Source organism: Pan paniscus, chromosome 5 (assembly GCF_029289425.2).
Source record: "Pan paniscus chromosome 5, NHGRI_mPanPan1-v2.0_pri, whole genome shotgun sequence".
In the NCBI taxonomy this organism is placed as follows: domain Eukaryota; kingdom Metazoa; phylum Chordata; class Mammalia; order Primates; family Hominidae; genus Pan; species Pan paniscus.
In genome coordinates, this window is record NC_073254.2 from 130,213,135 (window position 1) to 130,232,625 (window position 19,491).

General features: G+C 35.8%; 1 protein-coding gene across 2 annotated transcripts in view; it reads left to right on the forward strand.

Moving 5' to 3' along the window:
* The window catches only part of CDC40 (cell division cycle 40), a 53,130-nt gene that overhangs the window by 19,845 nt on the left and 13,794 nt on the right, over positions 1–19,491 (forward strand). For both annotated transcript variants that reach the window (XM_055114040.2, XM_008977984.4), the window contains exons 4-11: positions 2,631–2,760; positions 8,545–8,628; positions 10,124–10,263; positions 11,750–11,846; positions 13,177–13,316; positions 14,130–14,204; positions 16,340–16,385; positions 18,757–18,858. In XM_055114040.2, the coding sequence (XP_054970015.1) occupies positions 2,631–2,760; positions 8,545–8,628; positions 10,124–10,263; positions 11,750–11,846; positions 13,177–13,316; positions 14,130–14,204; positions 16,340–16,385; positions 18,757–18,858 (814 nt within the window). The remainder of the gene's footprint in view (positions 1–2,630; positions 2,761–8,544; positions 8,629–10,123; positions 10,264–11,749; positions 11,847–13,176; positions 13,317–14,129; positions 14,205–16,339; positions 16,386–18,756; positions 18,859–19,491) is intronic.

Sequence of the window (19,491 nt, forward strand, 5' to 3'; positions counted from 1 at the left end):
ATATTCACAGGGACCAAGAACAGCTGAGAGACCTATCTTGAGTAATTGGGAAGAGCTGAGTCCTGCTAAGTAGTGTTCGCTGCCTTCCTCTGTTAATATTCAATGTCTTTAAGGTCAGCTCCAATAGCTACCAGTAGATGAATCCTCCTCCCACTGATTCCTTGTATCACTGGAAGATTTTTTTGTTGCCTCAGCTTAAATCTGTATGAGACATAGGCATATGTAAATTTTTAGATTGCTTTATGTGTAGTAGGCATATGTGAAGTTTTAGATTGCTTTCGGTATAGTACCTTATATTATACATAGCCTTAATATATGGATCTGTCTTTGTATAGAAATCACAGTTCTTTTACACTGATAATTTTTCTTTAAAAAGTGGAGCTAGTGGCGGGGCGCGGTGGCTCATACCTGTAGAGATCCCAGCACTTTGGGATGCAGAGGCGGGCGGATACGAGGTCAGGAGATCGAGACCATCCTGGCTAACACAGTGAAACCCCGTCTCTACAAAAAATACAAAAAATTAGCCGGGTGTGGTGGTGGGCACCGGTAGTCCCAGCTACTCGGGAGGCTGAGGCAGGAGAATGGTGTGAACCCGGGAGGCGGAGCTTGCAGTGAGCTGAGATTGCGCCACTGCACTCCAGCCTGGGCGACAGAGGGAGACTCTGTCTCAAAAAAAAAAGAAAAAGTGGAGCTAGTTTGGTATGTATGGCCTGTAGAAAAATTGTTCTTTCTTTTTTAGTAAAATCTGAATTAAATAAGAATATGGAAATTGTAGTCTCCTTTTTTTAAATGGAAAGTTACTTAAAGCACAATGATTGGTCATCTGTTATTTGTGATGTGAGTAACAGTTAAGAACAATGGGGATTTTTATCACTTTAGATTCCCCACCATGCCCCCTCCACCCCACCTCTGACCAGAAATAGCAGATGCTGCTCTGTGGATGATAGCTTCTGTGGATGATAGCTGACCGTAGCGGGTAGAGAATCTAGGAAACTTTTAAATCATTTTGTTATCTGTAATTTTATGGCTGTTCCTGTTTTTGTAATAAATTTCATGACTGAATGAAGTTGACTGCTACTTCTAGCATTCAGCAATCTAGATTTTTTTCCCCGACATTTTTCACCCATCAGGAGGCACAGGAAGGACTAATATGGGCTGCAAAGTCTTGCACTATATTATAATTAAGAATATATACTAATAAAAGCTTTGCATATAAATCAGATATTTTAAAATTGAATCATTTTAAACATATAAATGGAAGCTGTCAATATATAGGAATGTTGTAGCAATTTATTTTCTTCTAAAGCAGAAAAAAATGTAAGGCACAGCTAACATTTAAATTCAGATTTTCATACATAGTATAATGTTGATATCTAGAGAATGCAATGTACTGGTTAAGAGAAGATGAGTAATTTTATTTGTGGCTCTGGAAATGTATCGTAGAAGAGATGGTTTCTAATGGTAATGACCTACAATGTTCTAATGTCAAAATAATTCATCATGACGGTGGGTCTTACAGAGTTCAGATGAAAATATCCTATTATTTTCGCCCTTTCCAAAATGGGAAGCTCATTTGATTCTTTATTTAAAAACAAACAAAAAAAGAGTTGGATTTTCCCAGTACCTTTTATAATAGCATTAAATTAATAGCACTTGACATAATATATTCTGGTAATTTTTTACTCAATTTTTAAAAGTTAGAGGCTCTGATGGTGCATTTAAGGAACTTTATGATGTAATAGAATGCTTGACTGCTGTTTATTCTAGCCCTGGTTCTACCAATTAATAAAACTTTTGATCCTAGGGCAGGTAAAATACATTGCCTTTGGGGGTTTTTTCTTCATTTGCAGCATGAGAAGGAGAATACTTGTTTAACTTGTCAGGATTAAATAGCATTTGGAAAAACATTCTGGAAACTCAAAAGTATTATAAGCAAATAATAATTTGGCACTATTCGGTGTAAGAAAAATAATGTGACTCTTCATAGTGTGACTTCTCAGAGTGGAGATATTTTATTGACATTTGCAATATCTTTTCCTAGGGTCTTTTTCAAGCACTTTATTTTTGTTGTCTGTTTTTCTATCCTCCACCCCCAGTGGAATTCTGATTAATCTTTCCTTCATTAGTACTTTCTGTATGCCAGGCACTGTGGTAAATATTGAGTATTCTGAGTCTCCCACTTTGAGGAACTAGTGGAAAAGGAACATGTAGTTTTTTTAAAAATTATATCACAGTACCACTGTTGATATAAAAGTCACCCCAAATCCCCGAAATCATGGTTTGGGGAAACTATAGTAACTCTCAATTATCTAGAGCATCACTGTGAAGTAGAACTTCTGCAATAATGTGAATGTAGTAGCTGACAACCACATGGGGCTACTGAGCTCTTGAAATAAATAGCTACATATAGATTTGAGTGAGAGGGGTTCCTCTCCTTCTGTCCCAGGGGCTGACAAATGGTGCTAATCAGCCATTGCCCAGCTGCACTGAACCGTATCAGGCTAATGTGTTCCCAGATAGGTTAATAGGCCCTTGTTTTGTACAGTTATTCCAGTAATTCTAACTTCCATATACTCAGAACTTTTGTGTCTTTCTTATTTTATTTTATTTTTTTTCTTGTAACATTGCAGTTTGGACCAGAAAATCCCTTTAGGACACAGCAAATGGCTGCCCCTAGAAATATGCTTTCTGGATATGCTGAACCAGCTCATATCAATGATTTCATGTTTGAGCAGCAAAGGAGAACTTTTGCAACATATGGTAAGGTGATAAGACTTAAGCAGTTTCAATTTTGGCTTTATTAGAAGTGTGATCTGTGTGTGTTAGTCTGTTTTATCTTCTGGCTTTTAAAATTCACTGGATTCCTTCAGAAAGGATAGTATGCCTTCCTATACATATCCTTAAATATTTATATAAATGGGAAGGTGAACTCATATTTTTAGCTGTCATTATAAATCCACTGTGATTTCTGAGTACTGGAAATATTCTGTGATCTTAACCAGAATGCTCTTTGTTGTCGTACTAGGTAATGGACATTTGTTATTTTATATCCATTACATGTAGGTTGCTGTTAAAGTTGGCAAATGAAAAGATAGTGTTAAGAGGTTACTTTTTTATCTTATTATAGGCTATCTAACTTTACTCTGTTTCTCAAATCTTATCTTGGAAATGCTTTCTCTTGATCACTGAAGGGTATCAGGAAAGAGAATAGTGAAAAATTCATTATGTAAAATAATTACATCCTACCAGTGGTGGGATTTTAAAAATTTAATGTGCGTGGAAACTGCTTGTATAGAGGATTATCATGTATTAGATCATATTTCACCATGGTAAGATTGTAATAGACTTAGAATGTACCAAATATCACAGCCAAGGCTATATACCACTTAAATCACCCAAAACAGTTCTATGACACTTCCAGTCCAATAAAATGGTTACAAATATGTTATACCCATTGCTTGTATAAGGGGTCCCATGTAAATCTAAAGTAATGTGCAGCACATAAAAATAAACTGTTACATCATGATTTTGTTATATTCTAACCTATAATAAGAGACTTTTAAAGACTTATTGTCTTCGACTTTAGAAGGACTTTAAGCAATAATTTAGTTCTCTTGTTTCCTTTAAAACAAAACAAAAAAAAGTCCAGGTAAGTTTATACCGATACCTACTTTTCTTCTTAAATTACCTTATAACAAGAATAAGGATTTAAAACTCTTCAGCTGGCTTTAGACCTGGTTTCAGAAATGGGTTGTATTTGTTTGTTTGTTTGTTTGTTTGTTTTAAGTATCTGGTGATTTTTGCCTCTCCCACTAGGAAGTGGTGAGGTAGGACACAGGTTGAACTATTGAGTTAAAGACAAAAAATGAATTTGGGGCTATAGTATATTAGGCAGCCTAAAATAAAGGCAGCCTATAGTATATTAGGCAGCCTAAAATAAAATAAAGTGGGAGATTTTTGCCTCTCCCACTAGGAAGTGGAGAGCTAGGGCACAGGTTGAACTATTGAGTTAAAGACAAAAAATGAATTTGGGGCTATAGTATATTAGGCAGCCTAAAATAAAGGGAATGGCCAGTTACAAAACTAAGAAAATTTTGGTTTGTCTCCTTTATGATAGATCTTAGATAAGGTCGATCTTATTTATTAAGTTCAAGTGAACTTAGTAAGATTTAGGTTTAAACTGAGGTTTAAAGAGACAGTTTATTAAGTTCAAGTAAACTTAATAAGTGAACTTAGTAAATAAGATCAGTCTTGTCTAAGCTTTAACAACTGTCTCTTTAAACCTTACTTTTAACACTGTCTGTTTTTTCTTTGCCCCCAGGTACTGAGCAAGTATATGACTTCTATTAGTTTGTCCTATAATTTTCTTATAGAAAGTTCTTATCTGACTTCTGATAGTAATTCCTATACCAGATTCCTATCAACTTTTGTTGTTGTTGTTCTTGTTTTTTAATCTTTCCACATGAAATGTAAGGCTGTGAGACCTTTCTGTTACCTTCCCTCATTTGCAAAGTGCTAGGGAGCAAACCTCTTATACCTTGTAGTGGTGTTATCTAACAGACATACAGGAGGTGACACATGAATTCAGTTTTACCTCAATCTCATAACCCTGGGCTATCACTGCTGGAATATAATACAAATATTTATTTTAATTTTCTTCCCATTTTTAAATGTTGTAAGATTGTTATAATCTCAGTGAATTATTTCTGGAAGATTTATATTCTACAATGCAGTTAGTTTATCATAGAGCCCACCTGTAGAGTCCTTATCACTGAAAATAGTCTCATTTACTGTGTCATCCCATTTACTTACTCTACAGTTTTGCTTTTAGCTTGCATTTATGGTATTTCTCCTGACTTCTCAGCCCCTCAGTGGTTGTGTGATTTTTGTCCTGTTTTCTGCCTGCTCCCCTGCCAGTCTTACTTGGGGCTTCTCAATGAAGTTTCTTCCTTTTGTTTGACTTTCATCTAGAATTTTCTCTACACCCACCTATAGAAGTGGAAAATAGAATTTTAAATAAATACTTTTAGTCTCACAATAGTCATTATTAACATGAGTTTTAACTTCAATATTTGAAATCCTTTATTAACATTTTTATTTTATTTTTTTTGAGACAGTCTCGCTCTCTTGCCCAGGCTGGAGTGCAGTGGCGCGATCTCAGCTCACTGCAAGCTCCGCCTCCTGGGTTCAACGCCATTCTCCTGCCTCAGCCTCCCTAGTAGCTGGGACTACAGGCACCCGCCACCACGCCTGGCTAATTTTTGTATTTTTAGTAGAGACGGGGTTTCACCATGTTAGCCAGGATGGTCTCGATCTCCTGACCTTGTGATCCACCCGCCTCAGCCTCCCAAAGTGCTGGGATTACAGGCATGAGCCACCGTGCCCGCCCTTATTAACATTTTTAAATGATTTTTTAAAAATAATCTACTGAACAAAGATATAATTTTTAAAAGAATTACTTGTATCATTTAGATTTCAGTTTGATTCCAGTTTTCACTATTAAAAATGTGATGTATGTTATGCTACAAAGTGCATTTTAAAACATGGTAGTGAATATTTTTGCACATAAAACTTTACATGTTCTTATATTATTTTATACTATTTTCTTAAATGAGTTCCCAAACGTAGGTAAAAGAATATGTGTTTTAAAAGCTTTTGGTATATATTATCAAATTGCTTTCCAAAAGAATTCTCTCAACCTACTCTACCACCACAGTGTATAAAAGTCCTATTTCTCTTTTTTTTTGAGACAGGATCTCGCTCTGTCACCCAGGCCGTGCAGTCGTGGGATCTCTGCTCACTGCAACCTCTACCTCTGGGGTTCAGGCAATTCTCATGCCTCAGCCTCCTGAGTAGCTGGAATTACAGGCGTGAACGACCACACCTAGCTAATTTTTTTTTTTTTTGTATTTTTCGTAGAGATGGGGTTTTACCATATTGGCCAGACTTGTCTCAAAACTCCTGGCCTCAAGTAATCTGCCTTCCTTGGCCTCCCAAAGTGCTGGGATTACAGGCCTGAGCCACGATGCCCGGCCCTATTTCTCTTCATCAAAGATCTATATGATTGTTTTTCCTTTGTTTACTTGATAATCAAAGTATTATATTTCTTTATTGCAACTTGATTTTTCCGGACTACTAGTGAGGTCGAAGGTTTTTTCATATATTTATGACCATTCTTTTGCAAATTGTTTATAGTCTCTTCTCATTTGCCTAATGGAATTAGTTTTAATAATTATTATTAGTTTAATAATCTTAAGGGTATAATAATAAAATCAATATTATGGCCATTTCAAATAAGACTGCCGAAGGGAAGAAAGTAGACATTAATTCCATTAAAAAGATAAAAGGGAAAACAAGCTTCAGGAAGATAGATAAGAATATTTAAGAAATGTAGAAATATTCACTTATTTGAGACACAAGATAGTGAGAAAACAAATTGGACTGAAATTTAGTAGTGTTAGAGTTAGATCTTGTTCTATCACTGGCTGATTTGTAGTAAGACATAAGGCCAAATATTTAACTCTTATTTGTAAAAGGAAAATAATACTGTTTCCTAATCACCTGGGGTGGAAGGCAGTAGTGGGGATGGTGGTATGGCAGTAAAGATTTTTACCACAGAGGATGTGGAGCAAGAGGAAAGCATAACTTATTTTTCTGAGTAACAAGACAGTGGCCAGATGAGTTGGGGAATGGTGCTTACACAGAGACAAGGACCAGGGATACCTCTTCCCTCTCTGTCTACTCCTTCACCCTTCCGGACGCGTCATGAAATGCCATTTATGTAGACGTTAAGTCTCCTTTCAAAGTAGAAATTTACATTCTAGCTAGATACGTTTTTTATTATTGAAATGGAAACTTTTAACTTGGTATGAGCTTATAAAAGTCTCATTTTTTGGAAAAAGTTATGTGTAGAACACTTCTGTACATCAAAGAGATTAAAGACAAAATAACTCATGGGATTTGAACCTGTGATTTCAGAGATTCTACTCCAAAGGCTGATTTTCTGCCACCAAGCTCTCTCCTCTGGTTAAGAACATATTTTAATGCTGAAAAAAACTATATGCAAATCAGCTAATAGCCAGGTGGTTGGTTCTGTTATAGCATATCATGAGGGTGAGTTCAGCACTTACATCCTTAGCTTGTTTGAAAAGCATGCTTCATGATGAATCTTTTTCTGTTCCCCAAAAGAAGTTCCCTATATTCTGTTTTTTTGTGTGTGTGTGTGTGAGATGGAGTCTCGCTCTGTCGCCCAGGCTGGAGTGCAGTGGCGCGATCTCAGCTCACTGCAAGCTACACCTCCCCGGTTCACACCATTCTCCTGCCTCGGCCTCCCGAGTAGCTGGGACTACTTTGGATGAAAAATGAAAATAATAAGTCTATCCTCTAGGATGTGCCCTTTAGAAAAAATGGGCTTAGTACTTTTTTATGTATTCTATTATCGTACACATGAGTTGTAGGCCATAAACTGATCAGTGATTTAGCACTCTTGTGAATATACCAGACTAATGTTACCAAACATTTACTGTGCTAGCACACCCATTTGAGAAAAAAACTGATTTGAGCTAACTTAGGTAGACTTTCTTTCCTTAAATTCCCATGGACCACTGAAGACCACATTTATATGTAGCTACATACTTTATAATTAGTTTAAAAAGCGCATTCGTATGCTGGTAGATATCCTTCCTTCTCTTAAGGAAATATAAAGAATGATTGATGAAATAGAAATATATTAAGATTGGGAAGGAAGACTGTCCTTACTGCAAATGGTATTTTCAAAATAATAGCTAGATTTTATGTAATCTTCTTACCCTTTTTTATTTAATAATTTACATAATTTGATAAACTTAGCCCTGCAATATCTATTACCAAGAAGAAAAGGAAAATGGTTTCTAGATTTCCAAGTGCATCATGTACATGTATTTTCAAGCTCTTAGAATATTTAAAACTAAAGTTTGATGTGTTGGCCAGAGAGGCTCTTAGTAATGTAATGTCAGTATGCAAAATTCATCCTATAAGAAACATATTATGCTGGAGTCTAGCCTGAGCTTTGGGTTCTAAATAGAAAAATATAGCTTTGGGTTCTAAATAGAAATATAGCTCAGGGGCTGGGAGTGGTGGCTCACACCTGTAATGCCAGCACTTTGGGAGGCCAAGGCGGTGGATCATTTAAGGTCAGGAGTTCAAGATCAGCTTGGCCAACATGGTGAAACCCCATCTCTCCAAAAAAATACAAAAGTTAGCTAGGGGTAATGACGCATGCCTGTAATCCCAGCTACTCTGGAGGCTGAGGCAGGAGAATTGCTTGAGCCTGGAAGGCGGAGGTTGCAGTGAGCCGAGATTACACCACTGCACTCCAGCCTGGGTGACAGGGTAAGACCCTATCTCAAAAAAAAAAAAAAAGGAAGCAATATAGCTCAGGGCAGAATTAGAGATCATTTTTGACATCTGGGAAAGAAAATGTGAAATGTGTATATTTGTATTATAATAATAAAATGAATTTAAACAGCAAAATGGAGTTAATAATTTTCACTTTTTTGCTTTCAGGTTATGCATTAGACCCTTCATTAGATAATCATCAAGTGTCTGCTAAATATATAGGTTCTGTAGAAGAAGCTGAAAAAAATCAAGGTAATTTATTTGAAACATTTGATATCATATATACCTACATATCTATAATTAGTGTCTTGCAGAGTGACTTTAATTAGACAGTAAAAAATAGTATTTAGCGCTTTTTTTTTTAAAGTTGAAACAATGGAGCGATACAGTTTAGAGCAATATAGTTCAGAAATGTTACAGTTTAGAGCTTGCTTTTGCCGCTTACTAGTTGTGTAATCTTGTAGGGAAAATAATGATACATATCTCTTTGAGTTACTTTGAGTACTTGGCACCATGCCAACCCTGTAGAAATCACTCAATAAATTACAACTAATGTATAGATAATTTTGGCAATTGATTTCTCAACATTAATGTCAAGCTTCATTTTAACAGAGTAGAAATACTTTATTTGGTAAGTCTGTGAAGATTGTCTTTGAAGAGTTGCTTTGAAGGCTGAGTTTGAATATGTGTTGTATGTATGCTTGTATTCATATTCATTTTGTACTTACGATAAGACAAAACATCATACGCTGAACGCTAACTTGTCACAAGCCTCATCAGTCCATTAGAATATTATCCATAAAATGCAATTTAAAAAGTAATTTGCTGGTTGGTTGCATGGGACATTTGTGCTTAGTAGCTATAGATCCTATGTGATCTGGCTGGTCTCTGTATATGAGCTAGATTATTGTTAAAATAGAATTTTAACAGGCTTTTGCTATAAAACATAGCCTGAATTAATATAGGTAGACATTTCTTCTTTAAGCTAGACCTCTGCAAGTCCCATCTAAAGGTAGCTAGATTCTTAGTTAACTTGTGACTATGATTCCACAAACCTTTCTTTTTCCAAGTTAATGACTATACACAGTATGCCACCTCCTACTAATCAAATCAAAATCTCAACCAGAAACACCCTCCTTCTCCTTTTCTTTTACTGTTAACGTTAATGATATTAGAGGTCAAGATGAGACTGAAATCACTTGGAAGGAATACCATTTCTGGTGAAACCTTGTTTGATTTACATTTTTGCATTACAAGTGAAGTGAAGATAAGTTATTAAGTACTTACAGTAATTTAGTTTAATTTAGTTTTAAAATGATAAATTACAGTTTATTCTTGCTTCCAAATGTCACTTTATTATTACTTAGCAATAATGAGTTTCTGAGTTTTTTCCAGAAAGTCGTACAAATCCACTGACACAGCTTTTTGATTCAATAAAAGGCTTGTGCGCCATTGTAGGAGTACATATTTGGGTCTCTTCTTTAAGTATACAGTATTAGAATTTGCAGAATATTGAATTAGTTTTAAGTGTCTTTGCCCAGAAGGTTGAATCCCTTTTTCTGTAGCATGAGTCAGCGTATGTGGTAGATTCATGTAGATTGTTTTTTAATAACTCTGGGGTCACTTGAACAATCATCTTTCTTTAACCATATAAAATAAAATTAAACATATGTTCATATTTCTTTAGAAAATGTACATCTTTGTAATCTCTCAGTTTTTTTTTTTTAATTTTTTTTTGTTAACGTAGGTTTAACTGTATTTGAAACTGGTCAGAAGAAAACAGAAAAGAGGAAAAAGTTTAAAGAAAATGATGCATCCAATATTGATGGTTTTTTGGGACCATGGGCAAAATATGTGGATGAAAAAGATGTAGCCAAACCTTCAGAAGTAAGCTTTGATGTTTTTAATTGTCAATTCAGGTATACGCTGTATCTCTATGAAGGATATCTACATTAATAAACTTGAGATTTCTTTAGAGAACCAACTGACTCATCAAAATTTTTCTGCCTTTAGTTGATTGAAAATATACAATAAAATTTATTTGTTTTTCTTTGGGATATTTTTATTTACCTTTTCTGCTGATTTGTTTTCTCTCGTGCTTTTTTATTAAAATACAATATTGAACAATTTTCATAAAGATTTCCTTGATATTGCTATTAAGCTGCCATGGTAGCTACTCTTCTGATACTAGACATTCAGATAGTAACTACAAAATCAGCCTTCTGTGACACTAGAATTGATTATAAATTTTATTGATTTATGAATTTATTTAAAATTTTCAACAAATTTTATCTCTATATATATCTTAAAAACTACTATAAAGTTTGTAAAGTAAATGCTCTGCCGTTCCCTTCCTCACCTCCTAATCTCACTGTCTCCATGAGCCAGAGAGTGTTCTAGGTCACAGGCATACAGCAGTGGACAAGATCAAGAAAATCATGACCTCATGAAGCTTATATTCTAGCTGTTACTTACATCCAGTAAATCTATGTTTATAATAATAGAAATAAACAGGTGATATCTAAGATGAATAAACTTATTCTACTATTTTTTATTTATTTTAGATTTTATCTGTTGACTTGTTATTATAGATAGAGATTTACTACTACCCCATCTTCTGTCCCCAGCTCCTCCCAAAAAAATTGTGTCACAAATGTATAGCTATCACTTATATCCTTAGGAGTATGTAAAAACAATTAACTGAAAAACAACATTATGTGCTAAAATTCAGTTTCCATTCTGAAACTAGATTTTCTGATTGCCTTGTCTTTTTACTTGTATAACTAGTATAACATGTTAAAATTTATTTCTAGGTGTCACAGAAGGATGAGTTTTGAAAACTGATTTTATATAGTTGAAAAGTATTATCTAGTATCCATTATGTATTTAGTACCATTTCATAATTTGTGGAAGAGGTAATCAGTCTCTGCTTATAGAATACTTGAGCTTGGCTGGGCCTGTAAGCCCAGCACTTTGGGAGGCCGAGGCGGGCGCATTGCCAGAGCTCAGGAGTTCGAGACCAGCCTGGGCAACACAGTAAAACCCTGTCTCTACTAAAACAGAAAAAATTAGCCAGGCGTGGTAGTGTGCACCGAGTAGTCCCAGCTACTCGGGAAGCTGAGGCAGGAGAATTGCTTGAACTAGGAAGAGGGAGGTTGCAGTGAGCAGAGATTCGCGCCACTGCACTCCAGCCTGGGCGACAGAGCGAGACTCATCTCAGAAAAAAAAAAAAAAAAAAAAGTGTTGAGCTTGTTATCCTGGGAACATACTCGGACCAGATATGTAGAAGTCATTATAAAGAATTTATAACCAACTTTAGGTATAATGAGGTTCTAGAACATTCATTTTAAATTTCACTCCTTAATTTTCTTAGGAAGAGCAGAAAGAATTGGATGAAATCACAGCAAAGAGGCAGAAAAAAGGAAAACAGGAAGAAGAGAAACCTGGGGAGGAGAAGACAATCTTACATGGTAACATATTTTTTGTACATCTTCATTTTTATGAAAAACCTTCATATTTACTCTGTTCACTGTTCATACGATATCAATTACCCTTACTATCAGCTGTAATAAAATCATTATGTTAAGTATAATTGTGTTAGACAATTTGTATGCCAAGGAAATTACAGCAGACTTCTGTATACTGATAAAGGAGAAAAAATAGCATGATTAATGATAGCCACAGATAATTTTTTTCCAAGTGTGAATGAATTTTATTAAATGGTAGATAAAAAAGAAACTTGAATAGTCCACAATCTATTCTTTCGTAAGATAAAGTTGACTCTTTTGGTGTATTAATAGTGCCCCAGTCATTTTAACTGTTTTTAATGAAGCCAAATACTCAGGTATCCTCACAGTTCATAATCGTTATTCAGCTATATTCAGAATAAACTTGGATTTTCATGTGAAAAGATGGAGCTTAAGGCTCTCATACTTATTTTGACTTGTAGAAGGAAATGTATATTCACCAAAATAAATCGTAAGTATTCTAGAATGTACCTGTTAATAATTAGTTATATTTAGGAAAATACATAGTGATTATCTAAAACTGTAAAGAATAGCTTACCGTTTACAGTGTTGCTTATTCTAATGTTATATTACATCAGATATTTAGGTTTGATGAAGCCATATTTGGTTCTTCAAGCTTCAGTTTTATCTCCAAGGAGTCTATTTAGTACTATGGTACTTAAAACTATAATAACAATAATATAATAATAACATTTATTGAGTACTTACTCTGTGCCAGGCATGCTGCTAATTGCTGTATATACACTATGTCATTTAATTCTCACAGGTGACTTTATTGTAAAATTTGTGATGAAAGTGGGAAAAGATAAATGAAAAGGAACTGGAAGGGCATAAGAGAGGAAAGCAGGGGAAAAGGATAGTTGATATATTTTGTTTTGTTTTAACTTCCTTCTTAACCTGTTTTATTTCTGCTTCTTTACCAGTGACTAACAAGGCCCAAGTATTATCTTCCCTTGCTATAATTATGCCACAGTGAAGTCTTTATAGATTACTAAGATGTGTAAGTGATGAAAAGAAGTATAGATCTTATCTAAAGGTCTATAATCTCTGGGTATTTAGGAATTTCGAAATACTACCTCTAGTTGTAAATGATAGCAGTTATTTTAAGCACTTAAATCTTAGCTGACTCATGATCTTGACATCATTGGAGTGTTATTACCTAAACCTTAATATGGAATGATATATCTGTGAATAAAATGTTATTTTAAGAATGTTAGGTTTCATGACTATGGGTTGTATTTGTTTATTGATTTTCTTTGCCTTTTTGTTTCAGTTAAAGAAATGTATGACTATCAAGGCAGGTCCTATCTTCACATACCTCAGGATGTTGGTGTTAATCTACGGTCAACTATGCCACCTGAGAAGTGTTATCTTCCCAAAAAACAAATTCATGTGTGGTCTGGACACACAAAGGTAAGCAAGTTGGTTGTTTCTGTTTGCTGTAATGTTATAATAATGAAGCCAACGTAAAGTTTTAGCTGTTGATGTGGAACATTTAGTATTTCTGGTAAAGGTACAGGGAAGTCAAATTGAATGTAAGCCTGAGTTATGCTTTGGAGATGCCCACACATCCATCACAAGTGACTAATCAGTCTTCAAGGCCATCTGAATTGGCCATGACATAGCATTCATGATTTAGCGTCCTGTATCCTTGTAGCCAGGCCTTTCCCCACAAGCTCCTGCTACAGTCTTCTTCCTTTTGGGCACCAAATCAGTGAGTAATGGGCTGGTACTAGCACCAAGTCTCCTGCTTAGCTTCAGTAATTTTGCTTTAGCTCTGTGGTTATCACACTTCAGAGATGAGATGCGCCCTGGTTTATAAACTATGGTAATTTTTAAACTAATGCAGAGATAAGGGTCATGAAAAATTTGATGTTGATATTCTTTGTCATCTGTACTATTCCAACTTGTAATTTCCAACTCTTTGCAAAGAGCAAAGGACTAAGTAAAAAAAGGAAGAGAAGTGGGGGCATTAGCAATTTGATTGACTCAGGATTCCATTGGGTGAGGAACTCAATATTAAAGGTTAAAAAAAAAAATCTTCAAAAGCTTAGTGTCAATAAGGCCTGCTCTTGGAATGCTAATGAAAGTTATTCTGGGGTGAGATTTTTGGAATGAAGAAAAATAGCAAATTAGGCTGCTTAATATATACTGTCTTTTCTTGATGCTTCATTTGAGCTGATCTTTTGAATGCTTCTGGTTGATAACTGTAATACCTTTTTATAGGGCGTCAGTGCAGTCAGATTGTTTCCTCTCTCTGGCCATTTATTGCTGTCTTGTTCCATGGACTGTAAAATTAAGGTGAGTTTTCAGTAACAGAGTAGGAGTGCTGCAAAGCTAGTTCTTTGTTTAAATCTGTTTGATTAATTATAAATAAATTTGGGTTTGTTAGGCAATTAGAAGCTAATTATTTTCTCTTAGATCCTGTAAATGCAGCAATTTATGAACTACTTCCAAACATAAAATCAACTATGGCTCTGTGGTCCAATTGGCTAGGCCCCTTTTTTTGTTGTTGTTTTTGTTTTTTGTTTTTTTGTTTTTTTTTTTGAGATGGAGTCTTGCTGTGTTGCCCAGGCTGGAGTGCAGTGGCATGACCTCAGCTCACTGCAAGCTCCACCTCCCGGGTTCATGCCATTCTCCTGCCTCAGCCTCCCCAGTAGCTAGGACTACAGGCACCCATGGTGGCTAGGCCCCTTTTTAAGCTTAGACAACTGATGAGAATGTAATCCAATCATTTTGGCTTTGGATATATAAATATTTAATCACTAATCATTATAGAGATTTTGTATATGTAATAGTTTATTTGTTTCTCCAAACCTTATGAAATAGAGAGGACATAGGTTAGAAATCCCATTTTTAGAAAGTAGAAAATGTAATTCATCCTTTTTCTTCTACATACTAGTAGACACCAAGTAACTGGACTGCTCCCAGCCCCTTCTTTTCACCTTTTCTAGTCTTGGGAAGCTCCATCTTTAGCTTCTGTTCAGTCATAGAATGTGTGGTAGAAAAAACTCCGTTGCCAATGCATCTCAACCTGAATATGCAGGATGTCTTGAAAAAAAATTTGAATCTGAAAGGATAGTTCTTACCAGTTTTGTGTCTTCTCTTTGTCCGGACCATTATGATGGTTCAATAAATACCAACCCTATAGTGCTCTTGGGGCTTGAAAAGTTGAGTCATTAAAATTTTATCATTTGTAAATAATTCATGGATATTAACAATAAAAAAGGCCACTTTTTTTAATAAGAGCAACCATTTAGGCATTTGTCTCTAATAGCTTAAAATGACAGGCCAACATTTTGGAGTAAAAACCCCCATTTTACTTAACTTTTACTTTTACTTTTACTTTGTACAAACCATGTTAATTGAGATGTTGGTCTTTTCTTTGACCAACCAAAAAAGCATAGAATTCAGTTAGTTCACTTCTATAAACATTCTATTATATGCAGGGGACTGAAAGTAAAAGCTTATAAAGGCACTGTCCTTCCCCTTAGGATGATCATTTTATTATGATATAAATGATTATTATAGAGGCAAGCACAAGATATGCTGGTTTCAAAGAGGAAGCATACCTTAGTAAGTTGGTTATCTAAGTAAAGGATGAGGAAACAGGAGTAGAGTATGCTTGAAAAGAGTGAAGAGAATGGATCAGCATGGTGTGTGCTGAAAATAACAGTTTTGTGCTTGCTGGAGCATAACATCTAAGAGACAAGGAATGATTGCAGTCATGAGCAAGAAACCAGGTCTCAGAGGTCCTTTCCTAGTATGCTACAGTAACTGAGACTGTGTCCTATTGGCACCAGTGGCAAGGAAATGCTTTCTATTTTAGAGTACTAGCAACATTGTTGAGAATTGGATTCAAGGCAGTCAAGAATAAAGCTAGCCTTGAAGCTATTGTATTAATCCACCTTAGATATGCTGAGAATTATGAGCCTTTTATTTTAGTCTAGATCATCATTTTCTTACAGCTTCTGTAATACTTGTTATTCAGAAAAGTAAACAGAAAAGGCTTTCAGTATCAAAATGTTATATACATGGCAGTTTTAATAACAATTCCTTTAAACGTCATTTGTAGTGCTACAAAAGTAGAAACTTCATCCTAGAAAATGTATGAAATAGAAAAGAACAATATGAAAATGAAAACTCACCTGAATTAACTCCATCTATAGTTAAGTCTCTTTTTTGATGTAAATATCTTTAAAACTCTTTAGTTTTGAGTGTGTGTGACTCTGTGTGTGTGTGTTCCAAATAATATAACACAAACTGGCAGCACCAAGCTATATTTAATGATATTCAGTGTTTAATATTTAATGATTGAAGCTGTGCATTTACACACACAGATGTGCACACACATAACCAGCATAGGGCTGTTGTTATTAATTGAAAGACCTTTATTAAATGTAATATTTCCATGTGTTGTTTTTTTTCTCCCCCAGCTATGGGAGGTTTATGGAGAACGGCGCTGTCTGAGAACATTTATTGGTAATGCTTCTTTTCTCTCCAACATAAATCTGGGAAGAATTTTTAAAGTAAGATAACATCATTGACAATAACTTTACTACACCGATAGGAAGTAAACTCTTCATAGATTTCAGCTGAATCTGGAAGGAGGAGTCAGTGTCCCCAGTTAGACAAAGAAAGAGAACTAGGAAGCAAGAGCAGCGGATGCAAAACAAAAATGGTGTGAGACAGCGTGCTGCTGAGGGGTTCCACGTACATTTCAGGATTGTCAGAGTATGGGGGATGGTGAGAGACAAAAGCGGAGAAAAGTAGCAAGAGAGGGACCAGAGTATGGAAGACCTCCTGTGCCATTAATAAAGAGTTTAGCCTCTGTTGTGAGGGCATTGGGGAACCATTAAAGAGCTCTTGCCGGAAAGCAACATGATTTGAAGTTTACAAAGATCAAATGACAATATGCAGGATGATTTGGTAGGGCAAGCCTGGAGGAAGGGAAATTAATTACACAGTTATTTCATAGGTCTGGTTTAGAGATGATGAGCGCCTGAACCAAAGCAGCAGAGAGAGAAAAGAAAGGAACTACGTATTAGAGTTAAAGTCAGTGAGATTTAGTAACGGCATGTGAATGATCACAGTGAGACAGGAATCTAGGGTGACTCCCATGAGGCTGGATGAACGATGGTGCCATTCACCAAGAAGGAACATAAGATGATGGTTAGGTTTTAGATACACCAAATTTGAGCTGCCTTTGGGATATTGAGGTGAAAATGTCCAGTAAGCAATTAGATAGCCAGAGATCGAGCTTTGAAGAGAGACTGGGAATTGACAGCTAAAGCATAAAAAAAGGATGAGATTGAGAGAACTCCTTGAAGAAAGAAAGAAGGCCAAAGGGAGGACAGCTTTGTGACAAACCAGACTTTTTGGTAGAGAAAGGTTTATTGTCTTTGTCAGATTTCATGTGAAGGCTAGTTACTCATTCCAAATTTAACTGTACCACGTTGAAACGGTGTGACTCGTAGTGGCTCTGTTTTTAGATTAAAGTGGGAGTCTGTTCAGCAGTGCTTTATGATTTTAAGGCCTCCCTGCACAAATTAATACTGCCTAAGATGTCACCGCAGCCTAAAGGAAGACTTGTGGAAGGCTCTCAGCTGTGTACAGGGGAACAAAATGTCTCCATCAGATAGAGTGGATTTGGTCCGCATCTGTCTCCCCTCTACTGGCAGACCATTTTTCTGTGGAAAACTGAAATTTTCCTCTTGAGGGAGATGATAGGAGCTCTGACTGGGACTCCAGCTGTAGAAAAGGATGCCTAATTACCATGGCACATACCTCCTGATGGGAGTTCACTGGAGGTGATGGTTTAGAGCTGCTGCATGTGGTTAACAATTTGTGCCATGCTCATTTTGCACAATTGTACGTGTCTTGGTCATGGTGGGGTGGCAAAAATAGGAACATTTTTGCTTTTGTTTAGCCACATTTTATTTTTCCCTGTAACTTTTAAAAGAGTTGAGTGATCTGGCAATATTCATTTTTAAGTAAAGTATAATAATCAGCACCTTAAAATTAGTGTATTATCAAAATATCATCTTAAAGCAAAAGAAGCTAGCCTGGGCAACATGGCAAAACCCTGTCTCTACAGAAAATACAGAAATTAGCCAGGCGTGGTGGTGTGCACCTGTAATCCCAGCTACTCAAAAAGCTGAGGTGGGTGGATCGCTTGAGCCAGGAAGGTTGAGTTTACAGTGAGCTGAGATCCAGCCACTGCACTTCAGGCTGGGCAACAGAGCAAGACCCTATCTCAAAATAAAAATAAAAAACCATGCAAGCTAATATAGTTTTCAGAAAGTCTCCTACATTCTGAATCAGTTTCTATGAAATTTGGTAATGTGATCACAGAAATATACAGTTATTGAACAAGGGCTACAGTTTCCTGAACTTTAGGTTTGGGGCACTTTGTTTTCACTTGCAGCCTGGTGGACAATCTGAGAGTGAACCTCCAAAATTCCAGCAGCCATTTCTTTCACTGGCAATAATTGGTCTTTTACATTTCCATAAATTCTTGGCTAGCTAGTCATCACTTGTATGTACTGCATATTAAGTAATTGCTATGGCAGACTTAAAAGAAAAGTTAAACCTTTTCCTCTTGGTTCTTAACCAAGATGTTATGCATCAGAATCACCTGAGGAGCTTCTTCAAGGGGAAAAAAACGCCCACATTCTGAAGCCCACACATAACATATTCTAAGTCAGTAAATCAGGCGGTGGCATTCCAGTGATCTTGACTCACAGCTGAGAACCACTGCTTAGTGCTGTTTCTCTTTATGGTGTTAATGTTTTAAGAGAAGAAGATATATGATACTTCACCTCATTGCTGTTTCTGTTGACTCCACCTTTAGGTCACAGTAAGGCTGTTAGGGATATCTGCTTCAATACTGCAGGAACACAGTTCCTCAGTGCAGCCTATGACAGGTATCTTAAGCTCTGGGACACTGAGACAGGTAAGAGTTCACTTATGCTAATACACATTCATCTTACAAGTTATTTATATTTGAAATGGTGTGAGTAGTCTTTTGTGGCAAAATGGCACCTTCTCTAACTGCTGATTCTCATACCATTCACTGTCAGCAAATATCACAAAATACATTTGTAAGTCGAAACTGAGCATAAGTAGCTCTTTCACTGTGAAACTTGTTTCCACCAGATAGATTTTATAAAGCAAACGTACTGACAAATAAGCAAAGTGGAAATCTTGTATAGGCCATCTAATTGATTTTTTTGTTCCCCTACATCACCTAGCACTGTGCATTGCACATAACAGAAGTGCAATAAATGTCTAATGAACAAAATTAAATGTATTTGCGCAAATTGATTAAAATGTAGGTCTAAACTTTCACAGGCCAGTTGGTTTTATATATTCACAGCCATACTAATTGCTGTTTATTAATTGATTCACATTAATATGTCGTGGCTAGTATAATTTTATGTAATTATAAAAATTATCTTACTATCTTATTGTCTTACTATCATTACCCTTACTGCATCTGAAGGATAATGATAATAGTTAATGTTTATTAAACATCATTTAACAGGCATAATTGCTAAGCACTGATATTCAGTATCTCCTTCAATCT